At 44.8% G+C, this 18922-nt stretch overlaps 1 protein-coding gene across 2 annotated transcripts in view; it reads left to right on the top strand.

Annotated features, from left to right (window-relative positions):
• Positions 1 to 17358, top strand: part of LOC138372107 (uncharacterized) — an 88237-nt gene extending 70879 nt beyond the window's left edge. For both annotated transcript variants that reach the window (XM_069337395.1, XM_069337396.1), the window contains 2 exons: positions 12050 to 12265; positions 12374 to 17358. In XM_069337395.1, coding sequence (XP_069193496.1) covers positions 12050 to 12265; positions 12374 to 12886 — 729 coding nt within the window. In that variant the 3' untranslated portion in view covers positions 12887 to 17358. The remainder of the gene's footprint in view (positions 1 to 12049; positions 12266 to 12373) is intronic.
• Positions 17359 to 18922: the final 1564 nt, after the last annotated feature.

The following is an 18922-nucleotide window of genomic DNA, read 5'->3' as shown; positions in this document are numbered from 1 at the left end:
ACTGCTGTAGTTATAATATAATAATAATGATTTATTATAATACAATAGTAGTTTATTAGTGTTGGAAATTTCCAACAACAGGTCCAGCACCAACCCCCTGCCAATAGAGGAGCGCTGGAGCAACAGGTCCAGCACCAACCCCTTGCCAGTAGAGGGGGGAATGGAGATACAGGTCCAGCACCAACCCCCCTGCCAGTAGAGGGACGCTGGAGCTACTGGTCCAGCACCAACCCTCTGCCAGTACAGGGGTTCTGGAGCTACAGGTCCAGCACCAACCCCCTGCCAGTACAGGGGGGCTGGAGCTACAGGTCCAGCACCAACCCCCTGCCAGTACAGGGGGGGCTGGAGCTACAGGTCCAGGACAAACTCCCCTGCCAGTAGAGGAAGGCTGGAGCTACAAGCCAAGTACCAACCCCTTGCGAGTAGAGGGGGCTGGAGCTACAGGTTTAGCACCAAACCCCTTCAAATAGAGGGAGGGGGGGGGGGGGGCTGGAGCTATAGGTCCAGCACTAACCTCCTGCCAGTAGAGGGGGCTGGAGCTACAGGTCCAGCACTAACCCTCTGCCAGTAGAGGGGGGGCTGGGGCTACAGGTCCAGCATCAACCCCCTGCCAGTAGAGGGGAGGGCTGGAGCTACAGATCCAGCACCAACCCCCTTCCAGTAGAGGTGGGGCTGGAGCTACAGGTCCAGATTCAAACATCTTCTAGTAAAGGGGGGTTGGAGGTACAGGTCCAGCTCCAACCCTGTGCCAGTAGAGGAGGGGTTGGAGCTATAGGTCTAACACCAACCCCCCTGCCAATAGAGGGGCGCTGGAGCAACAGGTCCAGCACGAACCCCCTGCCAGTAGAGGCGGCCTGGAGCTATAGGTCTAGCACCAACCCCCTGCCAGTAGAGGGGAGGGTTGCAGCTACAGGTTCAGCACCAACCCATTGCCAGTAGAGGGGGGCTGGAGCTACAGGTCCAGCACCAACCCCCTGCCAGTTGAGGGGGCTGGAGCTACAGGTCCTGCATCAACAACTTGCCAGTAGAGGGGGGGCTGGAGCTTCAGGTTCAGCACCAACCCCCTGCCAGCAGAGAGGGGGGGGGGATATGGAGCTACAGGTTCAGCATCAACCCCCTGCCAGTCGAGGGGGGGGGGCGGAGCTACAGGTCTAGCACCAACCCCCTGCCATTAGAGGGGGGGCTTGAGCTACAGGTCCAACACCAACCCCCTGCCAATAGAGGGGCGCTTGAGCAACAGTTCCAGCACTAATCCCCCTGCCAGTAGAGGGGGGGGGGGCTGGAGCTACAGGTCCAGCACCATCCCCATGCCAGTAGAGGGGTGCTGGAGATACTGGTCCAGCACCAACCCCCCTGACAGTAGAGGGAGGCTGGAACTACTGGTCCAGCACCAACCCCATTCCAGTAGAGGGGGGCTGGAGCTAAAGGTCCAGCACCAGCCTCCTGCCAGTAAAGAGGGGGCTGGAGCTACAGGTCTAGCACCAGCCCCCTGCCAGTAGAGGGAGGCTGGAACTACTGGTCCAGCCCCAACCCCCTTCCAGTAGACGGGGGTTGGAGCTACAGGTCCAGCACCAACCCCCTGCCAGTAGAGGGGGGCTGGAGCTACAGGTCCAGCACCAACCCCCTGCCAGTAGAGGGGGGCTGGAGCTAAAGGTCCAGCACCAACCCCTTGCCAATAGAGGGGGGGATGGAGCTACAGGCCCAGCACCAACCCCCTGTCAGTAGAGGGGGGCTGGAGCTACAGGTCCAGCACCAACCCCCTGCCAGTAGAGGGAGGCTGTAGCTACAGGTCCAGCACCAACCCCCTGCCAGTAGAGGAGGGCTGGAGCTACAGGTCCAGCACCAACCCCCTGCCAGTAGAGTGGGGGGGGGGGTGAAGCTACAGGTCTAGCACCACCCCCTTGCCAGTAGAAGGGGGGCTGGCGCTACAGGTCCAGCACCAACCCCCTGCCAGTAGGGGGGGGCGGCTGGAGCTACACGTCCAGCACCAACCCCCTGCCAGTAGGTGGGGGGGCTGGAGCTACAGGTCCAGCACCAACCTCCTGCCAGTAGAGGGGGCTGGAGTTATATGTCCAGCACCAACCCCCTGCCAGTAGAGGTGGGCTGGAGCTACAGGTCCAGCACCAACCCCCTGCCAGTAGAGGTAGGCTGGAGCTACAGGTCGAGCACCAACCCCCTGCCATTAGAGGCGGGCTTGAGCTACAGGTCCAACACCAACCCCCTGCCAATAGAGGGGCGCTTGAGCAACAGGTCCAGCACCAACCCCTTGCCAATAGAGGGGGGATGGAGCTACAGGCCCAGCACCAACCCCCTGTCAGTAGAGGGGGGCAGGAGCTACAGGTCCAGCACCAACCCCCTGCCAGTAGAGGGAGGCTGTAGCTACAGGTCCAGCACCAACCCCCTGCCAGTAGAGGAGGGCTGGAGCTACAGGTTCAGCACCAATCCCCTGCCAGTAGAGGGGGTTTCTGGACTTACAGATCCAGCACCAACCCCTTGCCAGTAGAGGTGGGCTGGAGCTACAGGTCCAGCACCAACCCCTTGCCAGTAGAGGTTGGCTGGAGCTTCAGGTCCAGCACCAACCCCCTGCCAGTAGATGGGGGCTGGAGCTACAGGTCCAGCACCAATCCCCTGCCAGTAGAGGTTGGCTGGAGCTTCAGGTCCAGCACCAACCCCCTGCCAGTAGATGGGGGCTGGAGCTACAGGTCCAGCACCAATCCCCTGCCAGTAGAGGGAGGCTGTAGCTACAGGTCCAGCACCAACCCCCTGCCAGTAGAGTGGGGGCTGGAGCTACAGGTCCAGCACCATCCCCCGGCCAGTAGAGGGGGGGCTGGAGCTACAGGTCCAACACCAACCCCTTGCCAGTAGCGTGGGGGGGGGGGGTGGAGCTACAGGTCCAGCACCATTCCCCTGCCAGTAGCGTGGGGGGGGGTGGAGCTACAGGTCCAGCACCAACCCCTTGCCAGTAGAGTGGGGGGGGGGGGTGGAGCTACAGGTCCAGCACCAACCCCCAGTAGAGTGGGGGGGGTGGAGCTACAGGTCCAGCACCAACCCCCTACCAGTAGAAGGGGGGCTGGAGCTATAGGTCCAGCACCAACCCCCTACCAGTTGAAGGGGGGCTGGAGCTAAAGGTCCAGCACCAACCCCCTGCCAGCAGGGGGGGGCTGGAGCTACACGTTTAGTACCAACCCCTTGTCAGTAGAGAGAGGGGTGGGGGTTGGAGCTACAGGTATAGCACCAACCCCCTGCCAGTAGAGGTGGGCTGGAGCTACAGGTCTAGCACCAACCCCCTGCCAGTAGAGGTGGGCTGGAGCTACAGGTCCAACACCAACCCCCTGCCAGTAGAGGTGAGCTGGAGCTACAGGTCCAACACCAACCCCCTGCCAGTAGAGGGGGAGCTGGAGCTACAGGTCCAGCACCAGCCGCCTGCCAGTAGAGGTGGGCTGGAGCTACAGGTCGAGCACGAACCCCCTGCCAGTAGAGGGGGTTTCTGGACTTACAGATCCAGCACAGTAGTAGGGATGGCAGTCCAGCGGCCCTTTTTTTTCTGGGAAAAAAAGGGCCCCTGGACTGCCAGGGTTTTCATGCGAATTGGGCTAGTCACAGATTTGGAATTAAGGAATTCTTATGAGGGAGTAATTTCTGAGATTTTAGAAGTTTGTTAAGGTTTCTTATGATGAAAATAATGTCATACGAGTTTGTTAAGAGTTCCTTTGGGCAAAATTCAAGTCACTGATGTGGAATTAAGGAATTCTTATGATGAAATAATGTCATATGAGTTTATTAAAAGTTCTTATGATGAAAATAATGTCATACGAGTTTTGTTAAGAGTTCTTATGGGAGAAGTTTTCAGAGTTCCTACCGATAATAAACCGATATTTAGGCCTTATACATTTAAGTAGGATTCTTACTTAGAAACTAGTATATTGCTATATATCTGAATCATTTCACTGCCTTCCCCTCCCCCTGCATCTCCCGCTCATACCTCACACCCCCTCCCTCCCCCTTACCTCACAATCTCTCGCCTCACCTGTGTTTACCTTACGCCGCCGGCGAGACGCTGCCATCAGGTCACCTCCTTAATCTTATCTTCTCCATAATATCTGGACCGTCCCTCCCCCCTCTCTCGTCCTGTTTCAGTACACCTCTCTCCTTTTCATATTTTTCTTTCTTCGTAAGTCCTTACAGCTATTTTCTGACATCGAAGTGTTTGTTCCTTTTTCATTAACCACACAGTTTTACACAAATCAACCGAGGCATCTCAATGTAACCTTTAATACTGAAGCTGCCTCCGAGCCTATCTAAGCCGCCCCAGGCTACCTGCCTCAGGCTATCTGCCCGAGGCCTTCAACACCTGATTACCTGCCCTGTCATCTACCTGTCATTGTCAGCGTTCACCACCGTAATAATTTATATACATTAGGCGGTAATAAACATATTTATTTTTATTTAGTCGTCTAATTTTTAGTTTACGCAATTTATAATAAACGACTCATTTTATCCTGAAGTTCTAAAAAGCTCGCTCCTCAATCCGCTTGTATAATATCCGTCCTATTCACTCCTCATCTCTGTAAGAATGTCAGTTTAGATAGCGTTTACACATGTAGCCACTACCTCCATCCCTATCTCACAAAGCAGGGGTCATCTCCGTAATCTTACATTATCTTAGCGTCACCGCAACACCTGTTCCTACCTCGCACCCACCCTGCATCTCACTCCCGCGTCACCTACACCGACCCCCACGCGGGCGTGCGGTCGCCCCCGCACGCCCCCCAATGCGTGGGGGGCGTGCGACCCCCACGCTGCTGTTATCTTATCGTCACGATCTTATCTAGACCAGTCTCTCTACCTGACACCTTACTCTCCCTATTCATTATCATTAATATTGTTCTTTCACAAATCCGTACAGCTATATAGACTTCGTAATGCTAGTTCCATACATTAAACAAGACAGTTTGCTCAAATCAACCGAGTCAATTACCAAACTTTAGCTCATGTCCCCGCATTAGTTCCCTCGCACATCATCGTTATTAACCTATTATTTTCATTAAATTTTAACCCGCCATACTTCTAACTGTGTAAGTAAGGAAAACACATTGACTAAACTCTAGCTCTTATCCTCCGCCTTAGCGCTCTCTCGTATTTTCGTTAATACATAATCAAATTCCCTGAAATTTTAACCCTCTGTAATTCAGACACAGTAAATAAGATCAAGTCAATTACTGAGCTCCAGCTCTCATCCCCCACCCTACTTCCCCCTCAAGTCTTTGTTAATATCCTATCAATTCCCCTGAAATTTTTACCCTCTGTATTTCAGACATAGTAAATATGATGTAAACAATTATAAAACTCTAGCTCTCGTCCTTTGTCCAAGTTCACTCCTGTAAATTCATTACAATCAATCCAAATCCCACTGAGATTTAAACAGCCAACTACATTTTCAGACATAGTAAATAAAAGCCAGTTCAGTTACCGAGTTTCAACTCTTGTTCCCCGCTTATCTCATTTTATACAAGTTCTTTATTATCCAACTAAATCACCTGAGATTTTAAGATCACCTTACTTCTAACATAGTAAAATTAATCAGGACATTAGCCAAGCTCCATTTCCTCTGTCTTAGATCATCGAACATAAATATATCCAATCAAGTCCCTCTCCAGCCTTACTCTTTATCAGAGTAATCACCTTACCCTTTCCCTCCTTTACCTTCTCATCCCCAACGTATCCAAACCTTCAATAATCATACTGTATTTGCTTATTTTCTCTATTTTCAGCTGTGTTCTTCACATTTTTTCCATGTTATCTGTGTTCACTCCATGTTCTACAAATGTTCACAGCATGCTCAGTTCAAATTTTTTCACCTGTTTTTCTCAATTTTTTCTGTTTTCTACCATTTTTCCCCCACGTTCATTACAGTCCCTTACATGTTCTCTATAACTTTTATACTCAGTATTCATGTTCTCAATGTTCTTAGCTTGTTCTTCACATGTTCAGTGTTCATTCTTTGTATTCCCTATGTTCCTTATCATGTCTTCATATTCTCTATAAGTTCATATTCCCCGCATGTTCACTCTATTCATCAACTTTTTCTTACATGTTTTCTGTGTTCACCGTATGTTCACTGTGTTCATTCCCTTACTTATCCTCAATTTTTTATGTTCTCTGTTTCTTTAAACCAATTTGTTTTTTTCCATTCACTAACTAGTTCTTTGTCAAATATTATCATCGGCAATACAGTTCCCTCAACAATTTTAGTCACCCAGTTTTATTTGCAAAACTATGTCAAAGTAATTCTCGTAGTCAACTTAATAGTTCTACCAACCCTGTTCTTAAACAAATCTACACTTTATTCAGTTCCAAATTTACAAAGACAAACCTTTCTTGTAACTTCTTAACTAAAAATTACTTGTCAATCAACCAAAAATAGTCAGGATTAATCTCATTCAACGCCGTTCTTAACTAAAACAACCTTTCTCTTAGCTAAAAATTGTCAAAGGAATCTTTCCAACACTGTTCATAACTAACTTTATCCATCGCCATTCAACTAAAAATAATAACTTTCATCATTTCCTAACTAAACTTATTCCATAGTCAACAGAAAATAACCGTGTTCATCATGTTTCATTGTCATTTCTTATCTAAAAAATTATCCGCCAATCATCAGAAAAGTCATGTTCATCATGTTTTGTCTTTTGCTTAACTAAAAGTATTCATCAGTCAACTAAAAAATAGTTACTTCATCATGTTTCCCTGTCATTTCTTAACTGAAATATCACTTCTCTCATCTGAAATAGGCATGTGTAGCCTCTTTCCAACACTGTTCTTTCTCATCTTCATTAATGACCTTCCAAATGCCTCCCAACACCTCAAACCTATTCTATTTGCTGACGACACAACCTTCATTTACTCCAGTCCTGACCCCCTTGCTCTAAATGCCACAGTAAATACTGAGCTAAATAAAGTCCATCTTTGGCTAACTGCCAACAAACTCACCCTTAACATTGACAAAACTTTCTATATTCTGTTTGGCAATAAATCCTCTAATCAAATAAATCTCAAAATAAACAATACCCAAATTTGTAACAAATTCGATGGAAAATTCCTTGGCGTTCTCATTGATCACAAGCTGAATTTCCAGGGACACATTCTAAATATATAAAAAAAAAGTTTCAAAAACTGTTGGCATTCTTTCTAAGATCAGATATAATGTACCCCGCCCTGCCCTGGTTACTCTCTATTACTCCCTCATCTATCCATATCTCAACTATGGTATTTGTGCTTGGGGTTCTATACCCAAAATCATTTACGTCCTCTAATTACTCAACACAAAGCTGCTATTAGGACAATATCCTACTCTGGCCCCAGACATCACTCGGTACCCCTACTCAAATCTCTGAATATGTTAGATATTAAGTCACTGCACATTCTCTCTTGTGTATTATACATATATAAAACGCTGAACTGTAATGCCAATCCTGACCTCAAAAGCTTCATTGAAGGTTGTAACAGAACCCATGAGCACCACACCAGAAATAAATACAGTTTTGATATTCCAAGAGTACGACTTAATCAAACTAGAAATGCTCTACAAATCAAGGGACCCAGAATGTGGAATGATCTTCCCAACCATGTTAAAAACTGTACCTCTCTCAACCAGTTTAAGATAAAAACTAAACACTACCTAATAAATTCCCTGTAACCTACCTTACCCCTCTATTGTCAACCCATGTCTGTTATTTTTTTTTTATCAACACTGTTTGTCAACCTATTGTATTTGTGCTGCTTTTTCAGTCATGTTCCTCCTTTTTTTATCTTTATTTGTATTTGTTCCCAACACATTTTATTCTTTATGCTCAATTAGTATTAAGTTCTAGATATTAATGTTTTTCCTGCCTGAAACGCATTGCGTAATAGTGGCTTTAGGCATTGTATGTACTAGTTCTATCTATATATCGATCCATTAATGTAACATCACTTGTATGTATGTACCTTTCCTGAATAAACATATTTATTTATTTATTATTTTAACTAAAGTAACCTTTCACTTCGCTAAAATAGTCATATTCATCATTGTTCCTAACTAAAATTATGTGTCGCTAAGTAAGAAAAATAGTCAAATGTAACTTTTTCAGCACTTTCGTAAAAATTATATGTCGTTAAGTAAGAAAAATAGTCAAAGGTGCTCTCCGTGACACCAAAGTTACTCTTCGAGAAATCAAAGACACTCTTCAATACATCAAGGACTTACTCAAAGACACCAAAGTTGCATTCAAAGACATCCTTTGAGACATCAAAAACATCCTTTAAGACTTCAAAGACACCTCTCGAGGCATAAAAGTTATTCTTTAAGACAAAGTCATTCTCAGAGTCATCAAAAGTTATTCTCAGAGTCTCCTTTGTTATTCAAAGAAGCCTTCTGAGACATCCTCGTTCAACAAAAACTGTCCTCAGAGCCATCAAAAAGTTAAATACAGTCATCAAAGTTATTCTCTAAGTATCTTTTCGTTCATCAGAGAAGCTTTCTAAGACATCTTTGTTCATCAAAGTTGTTCTCTAAGACATCAATCTTGTTCTCTAAGACATCAAAGATGTTCTCTAAATCATAAAAGTTAATCTCTAAGTCACCTTCGTTCATTAGAGAAACTTTCCAATCCATCATCGTTGATCAAAGTTATTCTCAGAGTCATCAAAGTGATCTCTAATTCACCTTCGTTCTCCAAAAGTTGTTCTCTAAGACACCTTCGTTCATCAAAGAAACTCTCCTTCTTCCATCATGTTATTCTTTAAGACATCTTCAGTCATAAAATTTCTCTCCAAAATGTAACTAGTTCAGCTTTTCATACCAAACCTGCACTTCTGTTAAAATATATTTTCTTAGTCACTTTACCTTAAAACTGTTTCTCTGAACTACACTGCTCAAACCTACGTAACCTATCCTCTCCACCCAATGTTACTTAGTTAACGTAACGTTCCTAAACCTAACTTTACCTATCCTAACTTAACTTACCTTACCTTTACCTATCTAACCTAACTTAACCTGCATAACCTAACTTAACCTGCATAACCTAACTTTACCTATCCTAACATAACTTACCTTACCTATCTTACCTAACTTATCTAACCTAACCTAACTTATCCTGCTTAACCTAACTTACCTACATTACCTAACTTAACCTGCTTAACCTAACTTTACCTATCCTAACTTAACTTACCTATCTTACCTAACTTAACCTGCATAACCTAACTTTACCTATCCTAACTTAACTTACCTTACCTAACTTATCCTGCATAACCTAACTTTACCTAACCTAACCTTACCTAACCTAACCTGCTTAACCTAACTTACCTTACCTTACCTATCTTACCTAACTTAACCTAACTTATCCTGCTTAACCTAACTTACCTACATTACCTAACTTAACCTGCATAACCTAACTTTACCTATCCTAACTTACCTTACCTATCTTACCTAACTTACCTAAATTATCCTGCATAACCTAACTTTACCTAACCTAACCTGCTTAACCTAACTTACCTACCCTACCTAACTTAACCTGCTTAACCTAACTTACCTTACATTACCTAACTTAACCTAACTTATCCTGCTTAACCTACCTTACCTAACTTAACCTAACCTAACTTACCTACCCTACCTAACTTAACCTGCTTAACCTAACTTACCTTACCTTACCTAACTTACCTAACTTAACCTAACTTATCCTGCTTAACCTACTTTACCTAACTTAACCTGCTTAACCTAACTTACATAACTTATCTTACCTATCCTAACCTAACCTAACTTGCTTTACCTAACTTAATCTTACATTCCCAAACTGATGTATCCTAACTTATCTAGTCCAACCAGACATGATTTAACTTACATAATTATTCCTGCTTGTCTTTTGTGTTTCGTCAATCATTGTCTCGTATTCGTTTACTCATTTCAAGGGTTAATTTCTCAAATAGACATTTTTGCATTTCAAGTGTTATTTGTTTAAGATTGGGTGTTTAACCATTTCAAAGGATTTTTGTTATATATGGGAATTTACTTGTTTCAAGGGCTAATTTCTCAAATGGTCATTTTTGCAAATCAAGGGTTATTTGTTAAAGTTCATCGAGTTGCTCATAAGTTGTATTTATTATGTTTGTTATCATTTATTCTTATTCCCCAACCCCTTAACCTAACCTCTTGTAATCTTAGTGTATTTAGTAGGTTCTATCATATGTTCTTATTCCCCAACCCTTTAACCTAACCTTTCAGATGTAGTTTTGTTTCTTTGTATATTTTTACCCAAAACAAACAGGTGAAACAGCCGTAAATTGTTATAAAACACGATATTTTCTAAACAAATTCTTTAAGATTTTCCTAATTATTTTCATCATAAGAACTTTTAACAAACTTCTAAAATCTCGGAAATTATTTTTCTCATAAGAATTCCTTACTTCCAAATCTGTGACTGACCAAATTTACCTGAAAACCCTGACATGCTACACACGATATTTGAATTTCTCCCATAAGAACTCTTAACAAACTTTTATGACATTATTTTCATCATATGAACTCTTAACAAACTTCTATAATCTCAGAAATTATTTTTCTCATAAGAAATCCTTAATCCCAAATCTGTGACTCCCCAAATTCGCCTGAAAACCCTGACATGCTACACACGATATTTCTAAATTTACCTGAAAACCCTGACGGTCTACACACGATATTTGGGGGGAAAATTTCCCCCCAAATATCGTGTGGGGACCGTCATCCCTACTACTCAGCACCAACCCCTTGCCGGTAGAGGTTGGCTGGAGCTACAGGTCCAGAACGAACCCCCTGACAGTAGAGGTGGGCTGGAGCTACAGGTCCAGCACCAACCCCCTGGCAGTAGAGGGGGGCTGGAGTTTCAGGTCCAGCACCAATCCCCAGCCAGTAGAGGGGGGCTGGAGCTACAGGTCCAGCACCAACCTCCTGCCAGTAGAGGGGGCTGGAGCTATAGGTCCAGCACCAACCCCCTGGCAGTAGAGGGGGGCTGGAGTTTCGGGTCCAGCACCAACCCCCTGCCAGTAGAGGAGGGCTGGAGCTACATGTCCAGCACCATCCCCCTGCCAGTAGAGGGGGCTGGAGCTACACGTCCAACACCAACCCCCCTGCCAGTATAGGGGGGCTGGATAATGGCGCTGACACTGCCCACAGGTGATAATGGGGCTGACACTGGCCACAGGTGATAATGGGGCTGACACTGCCCACAGGTGATAATGGGGCTGACACTGCCCACAGGTGATAATGGGGCTGACACTGCCCACAGGTGATAATGGGGCTGACACTGACCACAGGTGATAATGGAGCTGACACTGACCACAGGTGATAATGGGGCTGACACTGACCACAGGTGATAATGGGGCTGACAATGACCACAGGTGATAATGGGGCTGACAATGACCACAGGTGATAATGGGGCTGACACTGACCACTGGTGATAATGGGGCTGACACTGACCACAGGTGATAATGGTGCTGACACTGCCCACAGGTGATAATGGGGCTGACACCACACGTGATAATGGGGCTGACACTGACCACAGGTGATAATGGTGCTGACACTGCCCACAGGTGATAATGGAGCTGACACTGACCACAGGTGATAATGGTGCTGACACTGCCCACAGGTGATAATGGAGCTGACACTGACCACAGGTGATAATGGAGCTGACACTGACCACAGGTGATAATGGGGCTGACACTGACCACAGGTGATAATGGGGCTGACACTGACCACGGGTGATAATGGGGCTGATACTGACCACAGGTGATAATGGGGCTGACACTGAGTACAGGTCATAATGGGGCTGACACTGACCACAGGTGATAATGGGGCTGACACTGACCACGGGTGATAATGGGGCTGATACTGACCACAGGTGATAATGGGGCTGACACTGCCCACAGGTGATATTGGGTCTGACATTGTCCACAGGTGATAATGGGGCTGACACTGACCACAGGTGATAATGGGGCTGACACTGACCACAGGTGATAATGGGGCTGACACTGTCCACAGGTTGAGGACCTCCGCAGGATGAGTGAGCCCGTCAAGAGGCTGGTGGAGGCTGGCCGGGTGGTGGCCGTCAAGAGGCTGGTGGAGGCTGGCCGGGTGTTGGCTGTCCAGGAAGACCAAGATGGCCGCCGCTCCGCCAGGATAACTCTACAAGACGGACAGCTGTACCTCCACCCACTCCTGCGTCAGCCCACGCCCGCCCACGCCCACACCCTCCAGGTTACTTTATTACACCCACTAGTCTTACTGACTTACTGAGTTATGATAACTAATATGATAACATTATTGTTATACAGTTATCAGCATGATATATTTCATTTCCTGCAGGAGAGTGAGGTTGTGGGCATGCTGGAGCCCTCCTGCACCCTGGCGTTCCTTGACCTCGGGTGGGCGGGGTCAACAAGAGGGCGGGTCACCATCCAGCTGACCCCTGACACTCCGCTGGCCAGACAGTTTGTGTTGTTGTGTACGGGCCTGTGGGGCCACACCTACCACAACACTAAACTGTTGTGGCTGGGGAACAAGGGTGAGCCGGAGGAGTGGGTGGGGGGCGGAGACTACGAGTTTAATGATGGTTGGGGAGGAGCCCCACTGCTGCCTGACCTCCAGGGGCAGTACCGGGAGTCAGGCCGGGCAGGAACTGTGTGGGTCAGGGGTGCGCTGGGGAGTGCCAGGAGTGCCCAGTTCTTCATCACCACCAGGGACCGCCAGGATGGTGGCCAGTGGCCACTTGTCATCGGTGATGTGGTGAGCGGCCTGGATGTGGTGAGGGCAGCAGTCAACCACAGTGACATTACGGAGGTGACTGTGGTGGACTGTGGTGTTCTGCTGACACTCTAGTTCACTGTACCACCACCATCACTACTGTGGTGTTGTGCTGCCACTCTAGTTCACTGTACCATCACCATCACTACTGTGGTGTTGTGCTGCCACTCTAGTTCACTGTACCATCACCATCACTACTGTGGTGTTGTGCTGCCACTCTAGTTCACTGTACCATCACTACTGTGGTGTTGTGCTGCCACTCTAGTTCACTGTACCACCACCATCACTACTGTGGTGTTGTGCTGCCACTCTAGTTCACTGTACCACCACCATCACTACTGTGGTGTTGTGCTGCCACTCTTCCCTCACTATCACTGATATATCACTATCACCTCACTATCTCTGCTATATCACCATCACCTCACTATCACTGCTATATCACCATCACCTCACTATCACTAATATCACACTACCACTGCTAAATCATTATCATCTCACTATCACTGCTATATCACCACCAACTTACTATCACTGCTATATCACCATCACTATATCACCATCACCTCACTATCACTGCTATATCACCATCACCTCACTATCACTATATCACCATCATGTCACTATCACTGCTATATCACCATCACTTCACTGTCATTGCTATACAGGTATCACCATTACCTCAATATATCTACTATATTACCATCACCTCACTCTCACTGCTATATTACCATCACCTCATTCTCACTGCTATATCACCATTGCCTCACTATCACTCGGGTTCCACACATAGGGTCAGACACTGAACAATTTGAGTAATAAAACTTAGCTGTGGATAAGTGGCCATGTATATATTTTGCACCAAAATGTAACAATGTAATATAATATATATTATTTCATTATCCATAGTGTTACTGGTCCATGGTGTGTTGTGATATTACCATACTGGACCATGGTGTGTTGTGGTATTACCATACTGGTCCATGGTGTGTTGTGATATTACCATACTGGACCATGGTGTGTTGTGATATTACCATACTGGTCCATGGTGTGTTGTGATATTACCATACTGGTCCATGGTGTGTTGTGATATTACCATACTGGACCATGGTGTGTTGTGATATTACCATACTGGACCATGGTGTGTTGTGATATTACCATACTGGACCATGGTGTGTTGTGATATTACCATACTGGTCCATGGTGTGTTGTAAAATTACCATACTGGACCATGGTGTGTTGTGATATTACCATACTGGACCATGGTGTGTTGTGGTATTACCATACTGGTCCATGGTGTGTTGTGATATTACCATACTGGACCATGGTGTGTTGTGGTATTACCATACTGGACCATGGTGTGTTGTGATATTACCATACTGGACCATGGTGTGTTGTGATATTACCATACTGGACCATGGTGTGTTGTGATATTACCATACTGGACCATGGTGTGTTGTGATATTACCATACTGGTCCATGGTGTGTTGTGATATTACCATACTGGTCCATGGTGTGTTGTGATATTACCATACTGGACCATGGTGTGTTGTGATATTACCATACTAGTCCATGGTGTGTTGTGATATTACCATACTGGACCATGGTGTGTTGTGATATTACCATACTCGACCATGGTGTGTTGTGGTATTACCATATGGGTGTGAGGTGGTGTTATGACCACACATACACCAGTATAATCATACTGTAGCTGGTGTATGATGTGCTCAAACTGTATAGTGATGTCTTGGCTGATTAGCCTAGTATCACGAATATTAATTTATGTAGTTATTCTTTTTACAATACACTAGTATTAAATGTGTATTGCCAATGTATGCCACATATATCTATGTATATTATATATTGGTGTATACTGGCAGCAGGTTTTCTTTCAAACATGTTTCATTGAATATGACTGTATATTCTGTATTTATTATTTTCTGGTTTAGGGCTTTTATCCCTCTAACTATTTTCTTAGCATCAGGGCTTAATTGAAATAGGAGTTCTCCAAAACTCATTTTCGTACTTTTAAGGTGAAGAAAAGTAGTGATTTACTATAGAGTGTATTACACTTATATATATATAATTTGCACAACGTTTCGAACCTCCATGGTTCATTCTCAAGTGAACAGATCTTACAATACTAGTTGATTTTATACCCACACTGGGTCAGGTGATAATACAATAAAGGTGAAAACATGGGGGGATACATAAGGGATAAATGTGAGGTGAAACATAGGGGTAACTGCAGAAGGTTTATTGGCCCATACGAGGCAGCTCCTATCTAAACACAGATTAATCCAGTGTAATTGGCCTATTATCAATACCATATGTCCAGTATGGTATTGATATTATATATCTTTACCATAAGCCCTTGCCATGTATTTGTGGATATATATTAGAAGTCTAGTGAATAGCAGTAGCCTAATGTCATGTAGCTTGAAAAACATCTGTATATGCTTATATTATGGAATGCGACATAATGCTGTATAGGAAATATTATGTGAACTATGTTGGAGAATGTATAAATTTAGGTCTCGGATGTATTACTGTCATGTATACTGTATAATTTCCCTTTCATTATTGTTCATTACATTGTCCTCTAACATTTAATTAGATTTTGGCACTGTGAGATGTATACCACATATACATGGTTTTGATACACATGTTGTATATATATTGTGACGGGAAAGTGTTGGAGTGTTGATGTTCGGCAGTCCTCCAATGGCAGGTGTCAAAGCCCGGTCACACTTTAAACAAAATTATTGACTGCTTGCCTGTTGTCTGTGATAAGTTAGAGGGAGGAACACGTAAAACACAAAATATGAACAATGAAACTTTAATATATTTACTTTAAACATAAATGAAAATAAAGACAAATCTCGGGAAGTTAAATTAGTTAAAATAAAATAAAATAAAATAAAATGTATATTTAGGTAAGGTACATACATACAATAAATTTTTACCAAGAATGGTTGACTTATAGGTAGAGCTAGTACATACAATGCCTAAAGCCACTATTACGCAAAGCGTTTCGGGCATGATAAACTTAAATGACAAGCTTAATACTAATTGAGCATAATGAGTAGAATGAGAACAAGAAATGAAAACATAGATGAAAAAGCAGCACAAATACAATTATGTCGACAAACAGCGCTCTTTAAAAAAAACAGACATTGGTTGACAATAGAAGGGTAAGGTAGGTTACAGGGAATTTATTAGGTATAGCTTCGTTTTTAACTTAAATAAATAATGAAGAAAATTCAAAGACAATGTGAAGTACAAAATACAATGTTAAAATGGTGCTGAGAATTTCGGCTATGGCTGAAACCTCCCTTCGTATACAAGCTAATGAGCGAGTATACCAGAGAGAGATGTCATCCGTAAGAGCACAAGGAATATTCTAAAGTGGATTGCTGGTCAGGCTCAGACGTCGATTCGTGTAGAGGGCGCTGAGGGGCTATGTCCAGGTGCGCTGCTGGCAAGTCGCCAATCACAGGCAGGCAAGCTGGTGAAGGGTAGTTAGCTGGTTTGATGACGAGCCGGCGTGAGGAGGGTGTGTGGAGTGGGGGGATCTTGGATACGTTTTGCCTCCTGGTCAAAACGTTTTGTGCTACTGGTGACGTATCTTGAATGTAGCATCTTATACTTGTTGCTTTGGCGTAACTTGAAGTAGGGAAGAGCAGGCTCAATTTCTCTTGAAAGAGATTATCGTCACAATATATATACTTTATATTGCATTCATGTATACTTATGTATAATGGCTGGCGGGCAAACGTCTTGAAATCCTCCCTTAACCCCTCCTCCCCTCTCCCGCCAGTGTTACCATGTCTTGCCAATATGAATTCTTTGTTCACATATTTTTATATCATTATATAATCTTTAATGTACTGAATTATTGATATGTATTATTATGTAAGGTTGTGTATTAGTCTTTATTTTGTTGATATATGAATTAGAAGTTCTTGATCGAGATATGTCTGTATATGAGCTTGAGATATTTGAAAGAGAGGAGTCAGCTGACTCATAGAGGTGGATACAGTGTCGCTCCCGGCCAGCATGGCTCTGGGCGGTCACTCTTTGATTTTCTCAGTCGAGCGCATGTGTTGCCGCTACGGTCCGGGTTTTGTGACCTTATTTGTGTCATTTGACTGCTAGGATATTTGTCATGTTGCAGTAATGTATACCATGGATCAGTTCTACCATTGTGCATCCTTTATACCAGGTGATAGGTGCTGTTATATATCTTAGTGAGGTGGGTACCTGAGGATCTTAAGTGATGCCATTGTGCTGTGTATGATTCATCATACCTCATTTGTTAATGGTTGTGACACCACCACCCTGTATTGGTATTAGCAGCATAATAGGCGATTGTGTCCCACTGCGCCACTATAGAGCCTGGCGTCAGCTAGTGCTGATTGTATGCAGTTTTGAGACCTGTTGATGATCATGCCCAGCTTTGAGAAGCTGGATAAATCATTGAGTGTGAGTTTATAGATTGTATTAATTTTTTTATGTTATGTTAATGCCCAGTAAACTGGAATATTTTTTGTTAGCCTTTCACTTCCCTAGACACTTATTGATATTTGGCCAGGCTATGTTTTCCATTGATGCTGTAGGTTACTCCCCCTTAATACAGAGCACCACTTGGTTTCCGAACCCCTTGGGGACGAGACCCGTCGGTTAACATGTAAGTTCGTATACGAGAAATAGAGGGGAAAAAATAAACTAGAAATGTAAAAATAAATTTTTCCGAAAAATTTATGAATAACTCTAGGGGAAAAAATCGACAGGTTCGTGGCGTAAATGCGACCGTGTTTTGTTTGTACTCACCAATAAGTGAAGTCCTGATCCGCTTTATAAAAGTCCTTAATTGTTCCTAACTGATTATTAAGACGTCTGGCAAACATCCTCTGGATGTTTCCTGCCAGCCTGCAGGAACATCCTGCCAGCCTGCAGAAACATCCTGCCAGCCTGCAGGCACATCCTGCCAGCCTGCCTGCCAGCTTGCCTGCCAGCTTGCCTGCCAGCTTGCCTGCCAGCCTGCAGGCACATCCTGCCTGCCAGCCTGCAGGCACATCCTGCCTGCCAGCCTGCAGGCACATCCTGCCTGCCAGCCTGCAGGCACATCCTGCCTGCCAGCCTGCAGGCACATCCTGCCTGCCAGCCTGCAGGCACATCCTGCCTGCCAGCCTGCAGGCACATCCTGCCTGCCAGCCTGCAGGCACATCCTGCCTGCCAGCCTGCAGGCACATCCTGCCTGCCAGCCTGCAGGCACATCCTGCCTAAAATATACGATGATGTACTGTACATTTAAGAAACAAATCTGGGTCACAGGTCTGTGGAGTGTGGTTAGGCTTATGGAGTCAGCCGGTCCCTCCCCCACCACCGACACACCTCCCCCTCTCCCCCCACCCCAAACCCATACACACACACACACACACACACTCTCAAAGGTCACGTGGTTCACGATTCACTTCAACACCCATATATCGCTTCCTGCCTGCCTGCCTCCTTCCCAGCCTGCCTGCCTGCCTCCTTCCCAGCCTGCCTGCCTCCTTCCCAGCCTGCCTGCCTCCTTCCCAGCCTGCCTGCCTGCCTCCTTCCCAGCCTGCCTGCCTGCCTGCCTCCTTCCCAGCCTGCCTGCCTGCCTCCTTCCCAGCCTGCCTCCTTCCCAGCCTGCCTCCTTCCCAGCCTGCCTCCTTCCCAGCAAACACAAATCATCTACACAACGTTCGCCTATCTCTTGCCATAGGTGTGGGAATGATTTGCATTGAGAATGGTGCAGGAGAGCCTTTGAGAAACTTTTACTCAAAAAATCCAAACACAAAGGTTTAATTATAAATTGTTTTTCTACAATTATTTTCTTCCAAATGTAAAACAAATAGTTTTTACATGTTTAAATATAAAATTTATGGTGTTTTTTTGTAAAATTCATTAATAAATTGTGAATGATATATATTGGCTGAGTGAAACCTTTATAATCCATTTAGTTATAATTTGAACAGAAAAAAGTATTTTTCCAAATTTTCTAAAAATTGCTCTTTTTAACACAATTTGACTCCTTATACATTCCACTAAACACTATATCATGTTTAAATATATAATTTATGT

Source organism: Procambarus clarkii, chromosome 37 (genome assembly GCF_040958095.1).
Source record: "Procambarus clarkii isolate CNS0578487 chromosome 37, FALCON_Pclarkii_2.0, whole genome shotgun sequence".
Lineage (NCBI taxonomy): Eukaryota > Metazoa > Arthropoda > Malacostraca > Decapoda > Cambaridae > Procambarus > Procambarus clarkii.
This window is presented reverse-complemented; position numbering and strand designations above follow the sequence as displayed.